Source organism: Leucopleurus acutus, assembly GCF_964270905.1.
Source record: "Leucopleurus acutus genome assembly, chromosome: 1".
In the NCBI taxonomy this organism is placed as follows: Eukaryota; Metazoa; Chordata; class Mammalia; order Artiodactyla; family Delphinidae; genus Leucopleurus; species Leucopleurus acutus.
In genome coordinates this window covers 171,667,409-171,681,616 of record NC_139142.1, presented here as the reverse complement: position 1 = coordinate 171,681,616, position 14,208 = coordinate 171,667,409, and the positions used below count along the sequence as shown (strand labels likewise).

The 14,208-nt window shown below is 55.7% G+C and overlaps 1 protein-coding gene across 1 annotated transcript in view; it reads left to right on the top strand.

Annotated features, from left to right (window-relative positions):
• Positions 1-13,826, top strand: part of KLF13 (KLF transcription factor 13) — a 45,607-nt gene extending 31,781 nt beyond the window's left edge. The window contains exon 2 of the mRNA XM_082853026.1: positions 7,928-13,826. Coding sequence (XP_082709152.1) covers positions 7,928-8,217 — 290 coding nt within the window. The 3' untranslated portion in view covers positions 8,218-13,826. The remainder of the gene's footprint in view (positions 1-7,927) is intronic.
• Positions 13,827-14,208: the final 382 nt, after the last annotated feature.

Sequence of the window (14,208 nt, the reverse complement as noted above, 5' to 3'; positions counted from 1 at the left end):
TTTTCCTTTTAATTTCTGTGAACTCTTCCTGTATTGGAGATTAGCCCTTTGTAACAAGAGCTGCAGATACATTTTTCTCAGTTTGTTATTTATTTTTTGGCCTTTCCTTGTGACTTTCTCTGTGGAGACATATTTTATACTTTGTTGTCAAATTTATCAATCTTTTCACTTATGGGTTTTAGACTTTGATTCATAGAAAGAACTTCTATCTTAGCATTTTAAAGGAATGTTCTCAGGTTTTCCCCTGTGGTTTCACTTTTCCCATTTAAATCTTCGACCCCTTCAGAACTTAGCTTGGTTTAAGGTGTGAAGCATGGACTGGTTGTTACCTAGTTGTCCTAAGACATTTTTGGACACTGCCCTTCTGCCTTGCCTTAGGTGTCACTGCTTTCTGCTACACAGTTCCTATGATCTTAGAATCTGGTCCAGGCATTTCCGCTGTGCTCCACTGCCGGTCAGCAGCTTGTGCAACGCCATGTTGTATCTGGTGGTCCAGTCCCCCCACCTCATTCTTCTTCTTCAGCATTTTTCTGGCTGTTTCTATGTGTTTATTTTTCTGAATGAATTTTAGGATCAAGTTATCCTATTCCAAAACAAAGCAAGGCAAAGCAACAGCCCAAAACGTCTTCTTTTAAAAATACACCTGCATCCATTGTACAAACGTGGAGACACACGCATCTGCAGAAGGCGGATTTTCTTGTTTAACCCGTGCCCCCAGGCTGTGTGTAGCAGTCTGCAGCCAGGTGCCGCCTCCTTTCATGTCCTGCCAGCCCTGGCATGTGCGAGAGTACACAGGAGCGTGTGATGAGCCACACGCGTGCACCACAGCAGCGGTGGAGGAGAGCACCCAGGGCAGGGGCAAGGCCAGGGCCAGGCTGTTTCAGCAGAGATGAGCACTGGCTGGTGTCTGGCTGGGGACGCTCCCAGGAGCCCCGCCAGTGATAACAGCATATCTCCTCTGAGCACCTGTGTGTTCTCCCACTTAACCCTCACAGTTACTGTGAGATGCGGCCATGACAAATGAGTAGGAGTGCAGGAGTCGGGGAGGGGCAGGCGCTGACCCCTGCAGAGGCTGCTTCCATGCCGAAATCGCCTCTTCTGCCTGCTGAGTCCTAGGGTGAGGCGGACCCCACGGAGTGGCAACTCTCTTTCCTGGGCCTCACCTCCCTCACCCGTACAATGGTGGGTAAGAGCTTGCAGCCTGGACTTCGCAGGAGATGGGGCATCTGTGTGTCGGCTCCATGTGGGTCCGTAAACCACCGGCAGAGTAGTCGAATGTCCTCCTAAAGAAAATAGGAAAGTCAGCCTCCCCCTCGGAGGACAGGCCTTTGTGCTGACCCCGACCAGCTTGGCTTTCCTTAGAGGCTGGAGGTTGATCGGCCCCAGTGGTTGGCCATCTGCCGAGAGGCCTCAGAGTGGGAGGGAGAGCGGGCCTCCCAGGAGTGAAGAACGTGGCCGTTTTGAGGTTGGGAGCTGGAAGCAGCCCTATGCTGGCGACCACAGATTGGAGCTATCTATTGATGAATGACAGGCCTCTTGCTAGCAGCGAGTAGCTGGGGCCTGGGAGCCCGGGAGCAGCTGTTTCTCTGTGGAGGCCTCTCCCCGTGCCACCCTCTGACTCTCTGGACCAGCCCTGCCTCTCACCATCATCCCCCCAGACACACACCTGCACAGATGCCTGGTGCTCACTGAGTTCTGCTCTTGCAGGCCTGGGTACCCCTGCACCATCTGCTTTTCTGTCCCAGGGCCCCTGGTCAGAGATGCCTCTCCCCCCTTCTCCCTTCCACGGAGGGAAGCCCAGCCAGGCTTCCCCGAGCCCGGGCCAGTAGAGCCCGGCACTCACCGCCCAGAAGGGGCCCTGTTCTGCAGATGTTGCTGTGGTCCTGGCTCAGGGCACACCCCCCCCCCCCAACTCCCCGCCCCTGACTGCCCACCAGAGGCTCACAGACAGAAAAGAGCCACGATGGTCTTTTTTGTAGGTGCTGTTGGAGCCAGCACCTCCCTTCACCCTGTGGAGGCTGGCAGTTTGGCCGAGGCTGGATGGGGCGAGGGAGGTCACCGGGAACACGCCCTTGACGAGGGCGAGCAGGAGGCGGTCTGAGCCGGAGCATGCGCACTAGTGAGCCCAGCTGCACCTGCGGGGGGCGGGCCTGGGGCGGGGCCAGGGGGGGTGGCTCCGCGAGGAGCCTCTTGCGGCTTCTCGGAGAGAACATACTGTTCCCGCCCAGGCTTGCGGCTTGGGCAAGAGTGTGGGACGCCCTGTTCCCTGATAAGATGAGGCAACTGCTCTCGGCCGCCTCGCAGGGTGCCAGGGAACATTTATGTAACCCCCGCCCTGCCTGCCCCCGGCCCGCCCGCACGACCCGCTACCTGCCTGCGCCCGCCCCCAACTATCCACCTCCCGCCACTGCATACCCCCAAGCCCGGCGCCCCAGCTCCTCCCCACACTGCGCCCCCAACGACCAGCACCAGCAGGTCCTCGACCTGCCCCCACCGTTACCCACACCCCTCAGTCCTGGCTCCTTGGGGCCTAGCACCTACTGGCGGGTACCCACCCTCCAGCCCCCGGGTCCCCAGCGCCTCCTACAGTGACCCTGGCCCTCCCTCCTCCCTGTGCATCCAGCCCCCATTCCTCCTTCCCTCACTAGGCCCTCTCGCCATCCTGTCCCAGTGCCCCCTACGCCCACACACCTGCCGCCCTCCTGGCTTCTGAAGGGGGGGCGGGCAGAGCGACCTGTGCGCACCCCAGGCTTAGGCTCCAGGGAGGCTGCAGGAGGCCTGGGCCCCCTTCAGGGGTCTGGGGTCTGGGTCCCTTGTGCGCTGGGCTTAGCTCCCTCCAGTGGCAGCCCCGCGGTACCGCTGCTGTTTCCCGGTCGCATCCCAGGAGGAGGCAGGTGCGGAACTTGAGCCTGGCCAGGAAGAGGCTCGGCTTTGTTTGGTGCACGGGTGCACGCCCCGCCGGTCCCGGACCTGCTGGTCCCTGCCCCGCTCTGGGTGCAACCGCCCCTCCCCTAGCTCAGCTCAGCCACGTGCCACCTGGGGTGAGTCCCTGAGCGGCAGTGGCGGTTTTCAAAGTGAGGCCCAGAGACACCTGCAGGGACTCCAGACCCTCCAGTTGAGGTCAGAACTATTTTCTCAACAATAGCATTATTTGTCCTTTATTTTCTCAAAAGAATACAGTGGAATGTTCCAGAGGCTGCATGATGTGTGATGACATCATCCTTCTGACAGCTACTGGAGTATGTGCTTGAGTTTAAATGTTTTTGTTTTAATTTCTATGATAAATGTCAATGGGCATAACCCAGGTGAACAAAAGCTCCCCGGGTTCCTTACTAAAAGGGTGAGCAGTGCTGTTGTGGAGGTCTCTGGTCTCTGTCCCCCTGTACAGGCTGCCTTTGCCCCATCCATTCGCAGTTCTCCCGCTGCCCCTGGTCAGCCTCCCCGGTGCCGCTTGAATGTCACCACTCAGAGGCCAACCAAGCGAAAGCCGGTGGTGCTCCTCGCCAGCCTGCATCATAACTTCTGAATGGTTTATCCGTCTGTCTGTGGACCAGCTTATTGGCCACCTGGAACGGGCTGACAGAAGAATAGAGGACGGACCAGGGAGAGCCCTGTCTGTCGACATCACACCCACGTTCCCAGGGCTGGGCACTGCTTTTGTGCTCCATAAAAGTGTCGTGCTGCTGATGCCCCAGTAGGCCAAGGGCTGCGTGCCGGCCGAGTAGTGATGCTGGGCTTTCCCCACCTGCCATCGGGCTGCCGGGCACCAACATCCCATCCTGTTGGATGCTGCCTTTCGCTGCCGCCCTGGGGTCATGCATCCCGTCTCTAATTATATACATCTAACGCGCCTCCCAGGGTTGCAGCAGAAGGACCCTGAAAAGGACAAGCCTCCCAGTGAGGACACAGGGTTTCTTAGGAAGCAAGGCTGAGTGTGGCTTTGGGTTGGTTCTGTGCCCAGCACCCCCACCCCCTGCCCCTCCCGGCAGGCCCAAATCCGAGGAGACCTAGTTGACAAGAATAATAGATAAGAGCAAAAATAACATCTCGGGAGTAAGCACTGGGCCTGTACCAGGCGCAGTGCCAAGGGCTGGTTGTGTGCAACCCTGTAGAATCCCCACGTGGACCCCACTGTGAGGATGGGGCACTGTGTTCATTTCCTGTGGCTTTTGTAACCAATTAACCACAAACTGGGTGGCTTAGAACAACAGAAGTATGCTCTCTCACTGTTTTGGAGCGCTGAAGTGTGAAGTCAAAGTGTTGGCAGCGTTAGTCCCCCCTCCCAGTGTCTGGTGGCTGCCCCAGACTCCGAGTCCCCTGGCTTACGGGTACATCACTCCCTGGAGTCCTTCCCCCTTTTCTTCCAGTGTTTGTGATCTCATCTCATGATCCCTACCTTCATTGTATGTGCAAAGACCTTTTCCCCAAATAAGGTCACATTGACAGGTTCCAGGGGTCAGGACTTGGACGTATCTTTGGTGGGGCCACTATTTACCGCCCCCCCTGCAGGCAGTGAGGCCTTTGTCTGAGGCCACGCATCAGTACACCACGGAGAGAGGAGCTGAGCCTCATCTGTTGGACCTGGTGCACCGAAGTCTTGAGTGCAGCGCCGGTCACGTGAAAGGACGCCACTGTATTTCGTGCTGGACCTTTCCAAACACTTAAATGATAACTGCACTGTGAATCTCCTAGGGTGGGATTAGTGTGCGGTATTTCTCAAACTTTGTATTGATTCTTCCCCCCGCCCCCAGAACCGATTAACAGTTTTAAAATTCTGACTTGGTGTTGGGCTAGATATTTAAAGAATTACTTTTCAGCTTTCCTTTTTATTGTTATCAAAGACATAAATGCATATGATTTTTTTTTTTTTTTTTTTTTTTTTTGCGGTACGCGGGCCTCTCACTGTTGTGGCCTCTCCCGCTGCGGAGCACAGCCTCTGGACGCGCAGGCTCAGTGGCCATGGCTCACGAGCTTAGCCGCTCCGCGGCACGTGGGATCTTCCCGGGCCAAGGCACGAACCCGTGTCCCCTGCATCGGCAGGCAGACTCTCAACCACTGCGCCACCAGGGAAGCCCCATATGATTTTTTTTAAAGACACATAACACAAAAGAGTTTGCAGCAGCAAAAAAATCCTCTTCCCAGTCCAGCCTTATTCTCTAGAGATCAATACTGCTCTGATTTTAGTTGTCTTGGTGGTTACTGCCATAAATAAAACTGTATGATTCTATTAGTTTCTCATTTTATCAACTTTAGATGCCATCCGTTACCTCCCTACCCTGAAATTTAAGGAATTACCTCATTCCTACCCCTCCCCTACCTCCTCCCGAATTGATGGTTATATGATTGTTTTTAATTCTTTTGTTGATTATCCTTATAGCTTTTAACCTCATTTAGAGATTTCCTTTGACTGCACATGGGTGTATTCCTACCTCTCCCTTAAACCCACATTCTCTCCTGGGGCCACGAATCATTGGTATGGGCTTTGTCTATAAGATCGATTCTAAACACTGACAAGTAGTGCTGGGGTTCACATGATCACGACTGTGTGAATATTGCTTCCGTATGCCAGGGCCTCTGTTTGGAACTGCATTCCCTTCTGCCACCTCATGGGGTTGTTGTGAAGGATAAATAATACACAAAAAGCCCCTAAAACAGTGTTTGGCTCGGAGCTCTTCCTTCGTTGCTCGTAATCATGTGGCATTTTAGTTTGCTTCTAATTTAGACAATTTTCTTACATGTCTTCTATTTTTCCTGGAGTTACTAATTGCCTCTCTTTTTTCCCTTTAACCAAAGAATAGTATGTGCCTTGGCCGTGTCCTGAAATGTGTTCAGCCTCTTGATCATGCTCTATGGTACATGGAACTCCCTTTCTTCTTGTAACCCTCCCTCTGTGATTCCTGGCCCACAGCTCCAGTGGCCCACCAAGTCTCCCTCACTCTTGTCCTGGGATGACCCTTCATTGTTCGCTTACTTCCCTGGCTTCTCAGTTTTTTCTTATTTTTGCTAGAGTGTGCAAGGTAAACTTGGGAGGCTGTGTTTCTCTGTCATCTAGCAGCTAGTGTAACTTACGAGAAGTCTGGTGTGTGTCGCAGCCTTGCTCCCTTCCGGACGACCTGCTTCTCCCCTTTCTCTCCAGTAAGTTTTGGGATCTCTTGTTACCTAGTGTTCTGACACTGCAGATATTCTCACAGCAGGAGCCTTTCCTCACTCCTGGCCCGCCTCTGTGCTAATAACCCTTTCCATGTTAGTTTCCTGTCTCCTTTTTTTACTCTGACAGATACTGTTCTATTGTTTCTTTGGTAATTTCCTCTTCTCCATTTTTTTGTTCTTTTCCTCAGTGTCTTCTGTTAGTTAGATGTCGTACCCACAGGATTGATTCCGTGAGGCTGAACTTCTAGCTCTTACTGTTAGTAACAGATGGGAAATGATGGTTTGCTCTCTTGCTTGATTGTGAAACCACCCCGCCCCACCCTGCCCCCCCCCCCCATAACAGAAAATCAATAAGGAGAGCAAACAGAGCCACACACAGCTCTCAGCCTCAGCATTGCTAGGAGACAGAGAACACTGCAGCATTCACGTTTTCTAGAGCTGTTTTTTTTTGTTCTCTTTTTCTGGGATATTTCCTTGAGTACTGTTTCCAGCTTTTCTATGGAATTTTTGTTTGGGCAGCAACACTCTCAACTTCTAAACACTATTTTTTGTTCTCTGAACTTCCTTTTTATCCTGTTTGCTTTATGCATAAAATTTTATCTGAAATTTCTTTGAGAATGCTAATTAGAATTTTTAGCTTAATATTCTCTTCTGTTTCCCGGCTTTACCCTTTTTTCCTCTGGAGTCAGTGGTTTTGTTGCTCTTGGCCTTTCCCTTTCATGCCACTGGTTTTCCTTGGATGTCTGGCCATCTTTGGGTGTCTGTTTATATTTAAGGTTGATGGGCTCATTTGGAGTGGGCGGTGTAGATTTCCTCTGCTGAGCACTGGTGGACCAGCTTCAAGGGCTGGCTCTCAGCTTCAGGGCCAGAGTCCGGGAGGGAGGGGGAGAAACGGGGCAGGAAAGTGTACGGTGTGGCCACCCCCAGTGCCAGAGGGCTGCATTCTGGGGTGCTAGAACCCCCTGCTGGTTCTCCCTTGCGCAATTGATGTCTTTTGTGTGTGTGCGTGGTTCAGAGTTTGCCTGGGTAAAGGCTGGCCTGCCCCTTGCCCTGAGCAGGGGATGGGAGGGAGGGACGAGGTCCTGACCGTAGCCAGCCTTCCTTACCTCCCTCTGCTAGGTGTCACCCCGCAGCCTCCTCCTGTGCTGCCTGTTGGCCATGTTGGAAGATCTTTGAGAGGAGGAGCTGCAGACTCTAGTTGGAGCCTGTTGCGGTAAACAGACACCTCGGTCACAGACTGTCAGGCCCTGGAAATAGTCCATCCTGACCCATTCATGTTACAGATGAGGAAACTGTGGACCATCTGAATGGTGGCTGGGCGCTGGCATCAGCAAACTGTCTGCAGGCCCTGCAGGGCTTGGGGGCCCTGGAGTAGGGCTCCTGGTGGGGCCAGGGTGGTGTGGCCAAAGTTGCAGGCCTGCGAGCTCTCCCTGACCCCTCCACCCTCTCCTCCTAGTTTCCCTTCTTAGAGCCCAGGGACCGGCCTGTGCTCCCCGCCACCGCCTAGGGACAGCTGACCCTGCAGAGGGTGCTGCGTGGCACGCCGTGCCGGGTACTTGAGGGGGCCGCAGCACCTGGCATGCTGCCATTTCCTCTCGGGAGATGTCTGCTTACATCCACCCTGCGGACAGGAGGGCGCTGGCACCCACACCTGTACCCTGAAGGATTTGTCGCCGAGGCTGTCAGAGACGGGGCACCGAGGGAGGTGCGCAGGGAGGGAGGGGCAGGCTTGGGGTGTGGGCTGTGACTGACCCTCCCTCTGCCGTGTCGCCCACAGGGGAGCGCCCCTTCGCCTGCAGCTGGCAGGACTGCAACAAGAAGTTCGCGCGCTCTGACGAGCTGGCGCGGCACTACCGCACGCACACGGGCGAGAAGAAGTTCAGCTGCCCCATCTGCGACAAGCGCTTCATGCGCAGCGACCACCTGACCAAGCACGCGCGCCGCCACGCCAACTTCCACCCAGGGATGCTGCAGCGGCGCGGCGGGGGCTCGCGGACCGGCTCACTCAGCGACTACAGCCGCTCGGACGCCAGCAGCCCCACCATCAGCCCGGCCAGCTCGCCCTGAGCGCCGGCGGCGGGGCGGGGTGGGGCGGGGCCCGCGGCAAGCCACGCCCTTCCTTGCCACGCCCACCCTAGGCCCCGCCCAGCCCCGCGGCCCCTCCTCCTTACCATAGCCATGAGCAGATGCTCTCACTTCCTCCCGTGATTCCGTGTCGTTTCCTTTTGTAATCAGAAGAGAGAACTTTATGAAGTCAATGACAACAAAAAAAAAACGTTTTTCTTCACCTCAGGTGTCAAATTTGTAAAAAAACAACGAAAAAATTCCAAAAAACACCATCCACGATTGCACAAGAGACATACCCACGAAGGTGATTCAGCGGTGTTGAACCCCCCTTTCTCAGGGATGGACATGTTCCACGAGGTCAGTGAGGACACCCCCTTCCTGCCGCCTTACTCTGTACATAGATTTGCACTCTGGAATTTCCTTTTAGGTTTGGGCACACACTGGGGGCAAGGCAGTGCAGGTGAAGCTCAGCGCAGGCGGCGGATAGGCCGGTCGGTTAGTTTGGAGCCGTGGTCACCGACCTTGTGCTTTCAGGGCAGACCCCTAAGCAGGGCCCGCGGCTCCCTCTTCCTGCCCCCTGCCCAGCTTCAGCCTCGCCCCAGCTGGCAGTGGGCTCAGAATGCAGACGGCTCAGAGGGACGCCTTAAGCCGTGATGGGTAAGGGGAGCACTCCCCAGGGAGACTGTAGGGGTCCTCGCCTCCGGGACCCTGCCCAGGTCCCCCTCGGAGCGCCGGAAGCAGAGATGCAAACCCGTGTTGGGCAGCCGGCCGCACCATCTGATGTCCACATGGCCAGGGCCCCCGCCCGCTGCTGTGTCCCCACAGAAGGCCCCAGGACCTTCCACTATTACACCACGTTCTCTGACTGGCCTCCTACAAGGGTGTCCGAAGGTGTCATTGGTGCGTCCAGTTCCCACATTCTCCCCGACCGGCCCTGCTCTTGGGATGCCTTTGTTTGACACGATGGGTAAAGCGGGGCCACCCGGCCAGACGCTCTGTGTGTGTGGCTTGCTGTGGCCGCGCTGGGCTCTTCACAGAGACTGTTCCGTAGCAAGAGACCGGAACATTGTGACTTGGAACGTTGGGGGGTGGCGAGGCGGATGTCATGGGAAATGCAGTCGGAGAACGTGCATTCTCTTTCCTCCCTGGGGAGCACCGGACGGAAGTTGTGGGAAACGCTTTTTTCAGACCCACCGTGTCCCCAGCTCAGAATTAGCGAACCCTCAGCTTCTCCATGAGCCCTGTGTCCCCTGGACTCCTCCCTTCACCTCCTACCTGGGAGGCCCCGGCCTGTGGGGCACTAGGGTGCAGGGCCCCCACCGCCAGCCTTCCCGTGCTGACGGGGGCGGGCAGAGAGTCGGGGACGTCTCTCCCGGAGCTCTGACCTGGGCAGGTGGGTCAGGCCGGGCTCCAGCGCACTCCTCAGTGGAGAGCTGAAGCCACCACCTGCCTAGTCACCTCCCTTCCCTTCCTCCAGGGAGTCGGGGCCTGTAAATACAAGTCCCCAGGACAGTGTGTGTGTGTGTGTGTGTGTGTGTGTGTGTGTGTGTGTGTGTGTGTGTGTGTGTGTGTGTGTGTGTGTTGGGGCAGGGAGTGTGGGTTTGGGAAGGACTTGGGGTATCTTGCAGAGACCTCTGTTCATTTCGATGAGGAGGGATGATCCTTGGGACCTCAGAGGGCCGTAGAGGGGCTTCCCTGAGCCCAGAGTGCCTTGGTTGTGGTCATTCTGCTTCCACCCCGAGCCGGTCACGGCGAGGGATGCAGCACAGAGGAACCCAGGAGACCCAGGCCCAGCTGGTGCTCGTAGCCCCTGGGCGGCTCCAGAGCAGATGGGCACCCTCTGTCCCTAGCAGCCAGGGGCAGGCAGGCTGCTGTCTGCAGCGCTCTGGTTGCCATCTCTAACTCTGCTGTGTGTCAGCTGGGATCAGCCAGTGGTGTGGTGGTGGCTTCTGAGTGGCGTGGTAGCTCCCGAGCTGTGCGGGAGCATTGCTCTTGCTATGGGTGGGAACCAGGCGGGAATGGCGTGGGGTGAGGGGGTGGCCCCACCCTGGCTCTCGTTGGGTTGTGTGACAGCCCTGCTCGCATTTGGTCCAGGAGAGAGAACGGGACGTGCTGGCCACCTGGACGGAGCCGCGCCCTGAGCACCTGGGGTGAGAGCTCTTCACGCCCGGTTCCAAAGTGAGGCCCGGAAGGGCCCTCGGAGGTCCCTCCCAAAGTTGTTTCTGGGTGGGGCAGAGAACGCCACACTCCGAATACACTTCATGTCTCAGGAACTCACATTCCAGGTTCAGGAATTTTATTCCAAAGTCCTTTGGTGTGCTCGCCCCGCACGGGTCCCTGAAGGCAGGGAGAAGCCACGTGCCCCGAGGGGCCGCGCTTCCTGTGACCTGCCCGCAGCATCGCGGAGCAACAAGGGTTTCTGACCCCCCTGCTCTCTGCATATAGGAAGGGGGCAAAAGGACTCTAAACCCAGTCATCGTGGAATAAAAGAAGAGTGGTTTGTTTTAGAGGCGGGGTGGGGGGGTGGGGGAGGGAGAGCGGGCGTTTGCTGTTTCCAAAGAGAGCACTTAATTTAATGTTTCCTCTAAGTGACCCAGGGCTGTTCCGTCTGATAGATGGAAGGGTGACATTGCCTTAAAACAGAAATATGCAGGCGTTGGCTCTTTTCGGCAGATGAGTGTGTCTTCGTTCCCAAAGTAGTTCTCGTCTAATGGCAGGTTGCGGTCCTTCTGAAGTGGGCCTGGTCGGGAGACAGGCCACTGTTCTTCTGCCTCGGGGCACCTGGAGGGAACTCCCGCCCGGCAGCCCCAAGCACTCGGCCTGGGGTTCCAGCCAGCAGGCAACCTGACTCATCTGGGGCTAAAATTCATCTCACTTGAAGGGTGGGAAAAATCCATGTATCTCAGGCTAAGTTCGAATGGGCTCTTGCTAGCATCTCATCATCGCGACACGTGGAGTGCGTGTGGAAAAGAAGCGTGCGGTGGCAGGCCCCGGAAGGCCGCACTCACTCAGACCCCCACGGAAAGCAGTTACACGGTTGGCGACCCTGCTGAACAGCCTGTATTTTTTTCTAAGATGTAGAATTGTCTTCCCGGCCTGGGTTTGTTTCAGGGTCTTTCATTTTTCTGGTTTATGGCCATGCTTGCTGGCTTCAGTGTGACTGAGGAACCCCCAGGACTCCTAGAAACAGTAGTGAAAACTCAAACCTTTCTTTTGTGGCCGACTCCAGTGCTTGCAAGGCCAAGGGGGCAGAGATCTCAAAACAAAGGTTGCCTGAGTGAAGGGAGAGTTTCCCTCCAAAAAGGCCTACAAGTGACCCTGGACTCAACCAGGGGGTTGGTGTTCAGCCCATGTCCCAAACAAGGAAGTCCTCTTTGCGTCAGCCATATTAGGGTTGTCAGCTCCCCATACACCTACCCTATTCTGCAGCCATCGGGAAAAACGCAGCCCCTTCCACAAAGGGCCCTGGGGTCCTCTCCTGTTGGGTGCTATGTAGGAATGGGCAGTGATGCCCTCGATGGGAATGTGGTCCTGGAGGTGCCCTACCTACATCCTGCTGCACCCCACCCACGGCACTCGGGGTGCACGACGATCCCCCTTTATTCTGAGGCCACGCATCCGGGCAGGTGCAGGATTCGCCAGGGTGCAGCCTCCAGGTGCAAACTTCAGCAGCACTGGGGTCCCCAGACCTCCCCATGCCCTGGGTCACAGCTCAGACCAGGGAAGGTGATTCGGAGGTAGGGACAGACAGCTGGGCCACAGGTGGCCCCCAGCCCTCTTCTGGGGACACACAGACAGGGCTGGTGGCTTTCTGGGGTCCAAGTGAAGTGCGGCAGAAGTGGGGTCTCCTCCCCTCCCCCCAGCCCAGTGTCTCCAGAAGACTGGCCGCTTTTCTTGCCAGAAGCAGGTGCTAAGGTGGCTGCCAGCGTCCAAGCACGCCCCAGGGACTCGCCCCTAGAGCTCAGCAAACGAGAGGGCCACCGAACAGGGAAGCGTGATCTGAGCAATAGCGTCCCCTCATTTCTCAACTCCTGGTTTCGGCTGTGTTTACAAGGCTACCTGATGTTTTTGACTTCTGACAGCTATCACTTTTTTTTTTTTCCAAACCCTTTTTCCAAAGTCATTTAAAGACTGAGTGCTGGAAGGTTTGAAGGGCCTGTTATATCCATCACGTTGTAGCCGGTAAGAAATGCTTTGCAGGTCACCCACATCTTTCTGTCCAAAGATTCCACGTGCGATTCTGGTGACCATATTTTCCAAAGCTAAAATCAAGGGTGTGGGCTGACCCTTTTTGAATTCAGGATCACCCTGGGAAAAGCCAGGTCCTGTAACTGATTTTCCCGATTCTGAGGCTGAGTTTTCAAAGGTTTGTCCCAGACACATCCCAGAGAATTTTGTACCAGAATTCGGATGCACAGTCCAACTTACTACTGATTAATGCCTGAACACCGTTTAGGGAGAGGCCCTTCCCCCACCTGCTACTCTGTCTCTCACCAGTTAGAAGAGTTGGACTCGGTGGGAGGCGTGAGCCTGGGGCCACACTTGGTTTCTACTGACCCCCATCGAGGTATTGGACTTGCAGTGTTCCCCCGACCCCACCCAGCCTCTCCCCTTCTCATGCAGCTTTAAAACCTTACTCCTTTTATTTAAAGATGAACAGGATGGGAGAAAGTGGCTTCCCCTGCCCTGCGCATCATGCATTCCCTGCGGGGGACACAGGATGCATGGGGGTCGGCGGGGCCGCGTAAGCAGCTTTCTCTCAGGGCTCGGGACGTCTTCCTAGTGACATGGCGACAGGCTGCTGCACGTGCTCGTTTGGAAACCAAGCTGAATGCCTGCCCGGCAACCACAGGTCTGGGTGAAGGCCGTCTCTCCCACTCAGCCCAGGGCCGCCTGTCCGAGGCCAGGTGCCTCCCTCCCCAGCCTGCCTTCCATGGAGCAGGGGGCCACTTCCCAGTGTGGCTCAGACACCCGGGGGGAGGCGCCCATTCCTGGGTCGGGGTGCCTGTCTGGGTGTGGGTGGAAGGCTTCGCTCCCTCACCTCACCTTGGAGAGTCCCTTGTGCCAAGTGCCGAGGACCCTGCGGGCTGGAGGCGTCGCTCTCCCGAGCAGCTGTGGGTTGTCGGGCGCGGGCCGCTGTGGCTCCCACGGGGCCGGGAATTGCTGTGTGGGTGGGCTGGGTGCACGCCGGGTCTCTGCACAAGGGGCCCCTCCTCCTCCCAAAGCCATCGATGGAGCTTCTCTGGAATTGTTTGCCAAAATCCCAAGGTAGAATCCAAGGGTCCAAGACCATTTCCATCGAGCACACGTTTTCCTTTTCCATAGGAACTTTCTTTGTTGTTTTTTTTAACCAGCACCACACCATGCTTCCGAAGGCCATGTTTCGTCTTTCCTGGATCACTACAGTGAAGTATTACAGTTGTACAGTTCCCAATCTGGCCTTGGCTTGCTCGGATAAAACTTTGTATGTATTTTGTAAGGCATAGATTCTATATTGTAATGATGTCCTATGCAAAAAAAAAAAAAATTAACTAAATTGTAAATTTTATTGTTTTAACGTGTATGCATGTTTAGTGACGTTTACATTTTGAAATAAAATTTATGATTCATTATTTGCCAGAGCCGGTCCTTTGATGGGCATTGGAGAGGCTGTGGGAGGGGAGGGAACTGAAATGACCCAGCTCAGGCAGTTGGATGTGGTTGGCTGAGGGGCGCACACCAGCCTGGAACTGGCAGGCCTTAACACTGGGAGAGGGAGAAGGCTTTGCAGGGGGTCAGTGCTCTTCTGGCTCTACCCCGGGGCCCTCGGATCATCACATTCCCCCTCCCACCCCACAGAAAGCTTATCAGCCTCAATCCCCAGGAGTGCTGAAAAGAAAGGCAGGTTCCCGTGCAGGGCATAGCGCTTGTCCAGAAAATGCCCTAGATGCAGCCCACCTAGGTCCCCCAGGCCAGCCTTGGAGACTGACCCCGAACTGCTCTGCCACGGGG